The sequence below is a fragment of the Armigeres subalbatus genome, chromosome 2 (genome assembly GCF_024139115.2).
Source record: "Armigeres subalbatus isolate Guangzhou_Male chromosome 2, GZ_Asu_2, whole genome shotgun sequence".
NCBI classification, from domain to species: Eukaryota; Metazoa; Arthropoda; class Insecta; order Diptera; family Culicidae; genus Armigeres; species Armigeres subalbatus.
In genome coordinates, this window is record NC_085140.1 from 275,097,035 (window position 1) to 275,104,010 (window position 6,976).

The 6,976-nt window shown below is 38.6% G+C and overlaps 1 protein-coding gene across 1 annotated transcript; it reads right to left on the bottom strand.

Annotated features, from left to right (window-relative positions):
* Positions 1 to 2,727: 2,727 nt before the first annotated feature.
* Positions 2,728 to 3,381, bottom strand: LOC134216377 (larval cuticle protein F1-like). The gene is made up of 2 exons (XM_062695277.1): positions 3,301 to 3,381; positions 2,728 to 3,237 (listed from the first exon to the last, which is right to left on the bottom strand). The coding sequence occupies exons 1-2, from the start codon at positions 3,313 to 3,315 to the stop codon at positions 2,782 to 2,784; spliced, it is 471 nt and encodes a 156-aa protein (XP_062551261.1). The 5' UTR covers positions 3,316 to 3,381; the 3' UTR covers positions 2,728 to 2,781.
* Between the last annotated feature and the right edge of the window lie 3,595 nt (positions 3,382 to 6,976).

The following is a 6,976-nucleotide window of genomic DNA, read 5'->3' on the forward strand; positions in this document are numbered from 1 at the left end:
AAATGTATCGAGAAAAGTACTTTATAGAGGTCAAAATTGCACAAAAATAAAGCAATTAATGGTTTTTGACTGTCATATAGACTTCCAAAACATTTGGAATAATTCTTATTGTCCTTTAGACTTCCAAATTCTTGAATAATTCTCGCTTAACTTTTCAAAAGGACCAAAGTAACATATCACTCATTCTGAGAAAAACGAAGTTAAAGTTGAAGAAATGATTTTTTAATATGTATTAAATATAAACACATTTTTATGTTCCAGTTTCTTCTAGAAGCAAGGAATACCATATATTTTGCTTGAGCAATCGACAACATTCGATTTTATGTTAAACTTTCTGCCTTTCATAAGCAACAGACGATGAAAACCATTCGTTGTTTTCAGTTTTTTTTTTCTGAAAAAAAAGTTTGGCAAAATTGGATCGTGAATAAATTGTATCAAAACTGTCATAAAATCGGGTGTAAACAATCATCATCAGACAAAATTTGAACATGTTAAAAATCGGGTCATCACATATTCATTTACGGAATGATGCTATGGCAATTTCATTGCAAAGAATTAAAAATAATCTTATTTGAAGTTAAATTGTAAACACATAATCAAGCCTAAATGCGTCCATTTTTGAAAGAATAGAAATAGAAATAGAAGGGTACTACTTGGTGCAAGAACGCTGTTTCCGAGAACTATAGCATGCGTGCGACAGTTGGTGGAACCGGTTTCACGGATTTCACGGAAGCGACCATATCTCAGGTGTTTGTTGTCCGATCTGTGACATCAATATACCAATCAACAGGCTCTAGTTTCTGTAAAAAATATAAAAAGGGTCAATATTTAACGCAAGTGAAAAATACAAACACTTAAAAAATAGTATTTTTGCCATGCTCTCAAATAATGTCGATTATCTCTGGTATCCGGCGGTCTGGACATGGATTTGAACTAGTTTAGTTAAACTTGATAGTCGAACGCTGCTGTCAGAACTAAAGAAATCGGTTGATATTTCGCGGGGTTATGGTTATTTGAATTTTGATAAAATTTTGCCTGTCCCGATCATTCTGTCCAACCCCTGTATGTTTCACATGAAGTCCTCTAAGCACTTAATCAGAAATATATAAAAAATCAAATAATCTCTTTCATCTGTATTTTTAGAATTGATTTATGGAACTATGAAATGAAGTCTACTGATGCTGATAGCTTTGAGCGAAATCCCAATTTCCCAGCATTAATAAAGGGATAATTCACTCTTTACTTACGGTTGGGTTGGGTGTTTTATCGTTTACTATCATATGAAACCATCAGATGGATGTTCTCAGTTCATGTTTTATGAATTAAAGAAAACCTTGTCTAGCTGTGCTACGTAGCCAGACGATTTTTCTTTTGGCAAGCTCAGCGAAAACAACACTCGTATCTGCGAACTATATCCACGTGAGCAGAAAGAAAACTCTCAGAGAGCCTAGAGCCTAGGAAAAACGCACGTTCCGATAGCTTCGAACCACGTGTCTGGCGATTGTTTTCTGTTCTGTCAGTTCTGTGTCTCCGGGATGCAACAAGCGCCAAAACCAGAGGCACGGTTTTACGTTTTACCTTTGTTGTAGTTTCTGCATTCACTGAGATAACTCTGAAAAGAAGCAAAACTAAATGAGACATTTTGCATGAATCACGTTTTCCTGGGGCACCAGATAAGCTTGTTGTTAAACGATTATCACTTGAAGGCCGAATTGGGTTAGTCATCCGGCTCCAGAGAAGGGTTTTTGAAAGCATATTGAATGTTTGTCGGTACTTGTTCTCTATGTGTGCTATGGTTTTCCAAAGCAAATGGTACCGAGAATTGATAACTTCGTTCAAAACTATGCACCAAGCTGTTGTAGAAGGATTATGTTAAAGAAAGCATATATGTATAAACGTGTTTTAGTGGTGAATACTTCATCAGTAAAATGTATTCTGATTACCTGTTCCTTTTGTCCCAGTTTCAATTTCTGTTAAGATTTGGACTTGTTTGAGTTTGGTTGACAATATGAACACAATGATACAATCCATAAGAATTAATACTCACGATAATTTTCAGATATGTTGGGGGAAAAGCGTGCATCACTCATATAATCGAAATTATTTCTGACAATGGCTTTTCCATCACAGAATTGATTGATTTTAGGCCAACAGTTAACAATAGACGGGAAGATTTGCAACAACATGAAGTGCAACAACGAACTTCAAGCGTAAAGGGACCTTGATAGAATGGTGTCAAGTAGTCATCATCTGATTGATCGTGATTGAACTGACGGTCTGGGGATTAATGCATTTCACCCTCTACTTCTCTGCTTTCGCAGCAGTCAAGGTAATTTGATGCCAACAATATTCCCTTTCGTCCTTTCGTTAAGATTGTTTGTTTTCAACATCCACCCTCTACCCAATTACCTGCCTGCTTTCGTTGTTGTTTGTTATAATTAATGGGGTGCGATCGAAAGAGAAAAATGCATATTGATATATGGCACGTGCTGTAATCTGCTATAGATAGATGACTTTATTATAAAGGTTTTACTCCCCGTGCCTGGTTCACGAACAATATTTTGCAATGGACTCAAAGTTGGATAAAACAGTGTTTTTTATGTTCCTCGAAAAATGAAAAAAATAGATCAATTGTCTTTCCGAAGAAAGTTTTAAACATTGGGGAATGCAATGCGAGGTGTAAATTCTACGTGGGAGGGAATTACATAAGAGAAAGGCACAGAAGTATTTAAGGAATGCAAAAGCGAGGTTTATTCAGAAAAGGGGAAGAGATTTGTGTTCTTACAAAACGTAAGGATAGGCACTGTATGCAGCAGCGACTGGAGCAGCGTTATAAGCAGCGGCTGCCAGAGGAGCAGCAGCAGTGTAGGCGGCGGCTGGGGCAAAAGGTGCAGTGTAGGCGGCAGCAGTATAAGCAGCGGCGACTGGAGCGTTAGTGTAAGCGGCGGCGGCAATTGGGGCAGTGTAAGCGCTGTAAGCAGCACCGACTGGAGCGGTGTAAGCAGCAGCAACTGGAGCGGTGTAGGCAGCAGCGACCGGAGCGGTGTAAGCAGCGGCTAATGGCGCGGTGTAAGCAGCAGCAAATGGGGAAGTGTAAGCCGCAGCGATTCCGTTATAGTTACGAGCAATGACCTGAGAGCTCTGGGCAGTCACTACAGCTGGAGCCGCGGCCACTACCGGAGCAGCGACCAGAGGCTTTCCGTTAGCGCAAACGATGGCGACGGCAGCGAGGACAATCTGAAACGATGAATATGGTTACTACACTTCAGAACACCACAAGAACGAATTTCTCAATCTTACCACTTTGGCGAACATTTTGAAGTTTGGGGTTTGGTTTGTGGCTTGCTGAAGCTAGAAGAGAATTAGTTGAACTGATGATGCTTTGACGTTACCATCGATTGATATTTATACTGACTGCACGACTCACCGAGTTACCCAAATGCACCTGTTTCGCAGTTTGCATTCGCATGGGAGGTGGCTACCGTCGACGCATTTCCAATTCGGGTACACAGCTCACGTACGGCCGAAACGAAACCGAAAGTACTGGCCCAAGCCTCCGCAGCATTGTGGAACACGCGTGCCGGTTAATTTGGATTCGTATCCATATCACGATTTGGATTCGCATTATAGCGGACCCAAAATCGCACAATTGCATCGTGTAAATCTATCAATCCGATGGCCTCCCCAGTTGTTGCTGTCTGGCTGGAGTGCGTATGAGCATACTATGGGGCGTAGCGTGCGATGAATCACCAGCGCCGGTGGGGTCGAGTTCCGCGAAGGGAAGTGACATAAGTTTAGCGTCGACTAGCGAAACGACACTTGACCGCTTTTGGAACGCATCGATGAATGTCATTGTCATGTATTGGCGCGATCGAGGCAATAATGCTGTGGATCAAAGGTCGGTGAACTCATCAGACATGTTTAGTGGAATGTAGTTCCAATACAGTTAGAAATATGAATCTATGAGAAGTATGTAAATATTATGTTGTCAAACATTTTGCGTGTAATAATACATCATAATGTACGTAACGTAAGAGGTAAGGAAAAGTTGTGAATGTTTTGAAGCAGCATTATTTTTGTTCAGAATAAGACTCTACCGAACGGGTAATGAATAACTTAACATTGTGTGGCTGCGACGTCCTATCAGTTTGTGTTATTAAAAACTATTGATAATCAATTCAACGTAAGGCAATTAACCATTTTTTGCAAGGCAAACTTTTTAAACAATGCACCAGTTGTGCAATGATAAACTTATTTATAGAAATGCAATAAAAATGGCGTTAAATGTTAACTGTTTTATTTACGTGATATTCCACGTTTATGAGGCTACTATTCAATAATTTGACAACAACGTCCTTATAGGCCACACACCTCGAAAATGGCATGAATTGCAACCGCAAATGTTGGTGTGTTACCTTCGTCGGTCAAAAACGTGCCCATGAAGTTCGGTGCCGTACAGATTTCAAATCAACTTCCTGGCGCACATGGTAATTTTGGTTTACTATTTCTCGCATCAGATAAGAAAAGAAATCTCCCGTCAACTTTTTTTAATTGGTTTACAACACTAACGTCAACATTTTCGATTACTGTGAAAATGGGTCTGGGCGGGGTGAGAATGGGTCAGCTCACCGACAGTTTGAAGGTCAGATAACAAAATCAATTCAAAAAGGTCTGTTATAATTTACTTTTTCTACCCTCAGATACATTAAATCTATTCTACAAGCAATATATGTAGTTCAAACAGTGACCCATTCTCACCCCCATTTGACCCTTTGTCACTCCCGACGACGGTAGTTAAATAATTTCAGAATGATTTTCCAACATATGTGTTGGCGCTTCTATAGTAATTATAGAATATTATACTTAATTTTTTTAGATCTATATTTGCCAGATTTTGGGATAGCATCAACACGCTTAAAATGACTTACATATTTTTGTGTTCCGTTCACACAAAACGGGCCTCTCCTGGAACAACTCATATTATGAGTAACTACGATGTTACACATTTTTGTGTAACCGATAGCCGATGATTTTCGGTGAATTCATTTTACACAGCGAGAGAGCAGTCGGAAATCGAACCTAACCTCAATTGTTAATGTTAAAGTAAGCCAACTTTTTCATACTTATTCGGAGGCTTCTCCAATCGTTTCGATCAACAAAACAAAGTGCGATGATTGTATTCGCACTTTTTTTTTTGTTTCGCCATCAAAACAAAATGAAAAACCTCCGAAAAAGTTCGATTTCTTGCAGCACATTCTGCACACGTTCGCCATCATAGCGACCCGAAGGGACTTTGACAGTTCGAGGCAAACTCACTTACACATATCATGCACATGTGAGACAGTACACAGCGACTGCTTATGTTTCACACAAAATTTTTTGTCGATGAAGGTTAAAATCAGAAAAATGTTGGTTCAGGTCTTGTATAAAATCCTTTGAGTACAATTAATTAAAAAGTCAAAGTATTTGGATGTTTTGAGCAGCTCTGAAATTTCTCAATTTCTTTCAATGAGAGATGTCACGTCATGTTCACATGTCTGCCCCTGTCAATCTCTTTAAAAATGCGAAGGATGAAAGGCATGTTGCAAAAATCTCATCCATTTTTATTCCGTGACAGGGCATGAAAGTGTGTAATATCTGCTCTATTTTTGTCTTTATTACCACTATCAACTCGATGGATTAATTATCCGTTGCATATATCTATCAAAATACAGGTATACCTCGATTATATGGACTTTTTCGATGCAAAAAAGTCCATATAATCGAATTTTCCATATAATCGAAGCAAACTTTTTTTTCTCGAAATTTGTGTTACACGATGAAATAAGTCTTAAAAGTTGAAAGAAAATATCCATATGTTGCCTTACAGTCTAAACCGCATGTTTGGGCTCATTTTATGATAACTCAGTAGATTATGATTTTCTATAAGAACGAAATCTTTTTTCCAGCCGCTAGTTTCTAAGATTACGTTAGTAATGAAGACTTCGCCCAGCTCAATGTGATCACACTAATATACTTATTCACGAATTCTAACTACAGTGCCTTCCTGTTTCAGCAACAAAGCAAACACTGAGTGGTCGAGAAAGGTATATGTTAGATTCAAAAATTGGCTTTATATAGAAGGACTGACACTTGTCCTCTTTTGATTTGATCGCAGCAAATTGAAACCGATGAAAAATTTTGTCCTGTTGCCTCCTATTGAAAATTTGCCGGATTGGACTATGGGCTCAGAAGATGTGGCCAAAATACATTTGTTTATGCAAAAATCGCGTAGAAACAGTCTCACTTTTCTGACACTTATCTATAAAAGATCTCTTTGCAACAAGTTGCGTTTGATTGATATTCTTAAAAAGAATTTAAATCAATGTAAATAAGGGGCTCTATCCACGTATCAGTGTCATTTTTACAAGAACCAATTGACATTTCCCGCCAAAAAATGTATCTCGTTTTATTGTCTCAGTCAATTCTTTGACTTATTTAAGTTCAACTTTTTCACAGAACTCATATTTTAGAATAAAAAAATCGGAAAAGTGCCGCACGTTTGAAGAATTGGAATTGGCCTTATTTTAATTTAAAATCGGGCGAATGTTAGGCCAAGCTTGGAAACCAGCACTATTCGTCAAAAAGTATGGCGTCAAAAAGTATGGGTTCTTTGGGAAAGTTGTCCTCAAAAAATTGAAGAATCGATTGAGCGGATAAAAATTGTTGACGGGAAAGGTCAATTGCACAGTGCACCTGCACCGGCTAAGTGGAATATTAAAGGATAAATTGTTATGGCTATTTTGGACCTGTATTTTGCAGCGGGTTTTAAAATTCAAAACGATGCACAGTGGCGGGCCCTCATAAAAATCCCGGACAAAACTTGAGATTGCATTCAAAATTTCACCACAGCGCGCTGTTGTATTTTGTACAACACTAACGAAAAACACATCGCTCAAATTACACAGCATGAACGAGTTTGCATGAGCGTTTCAGG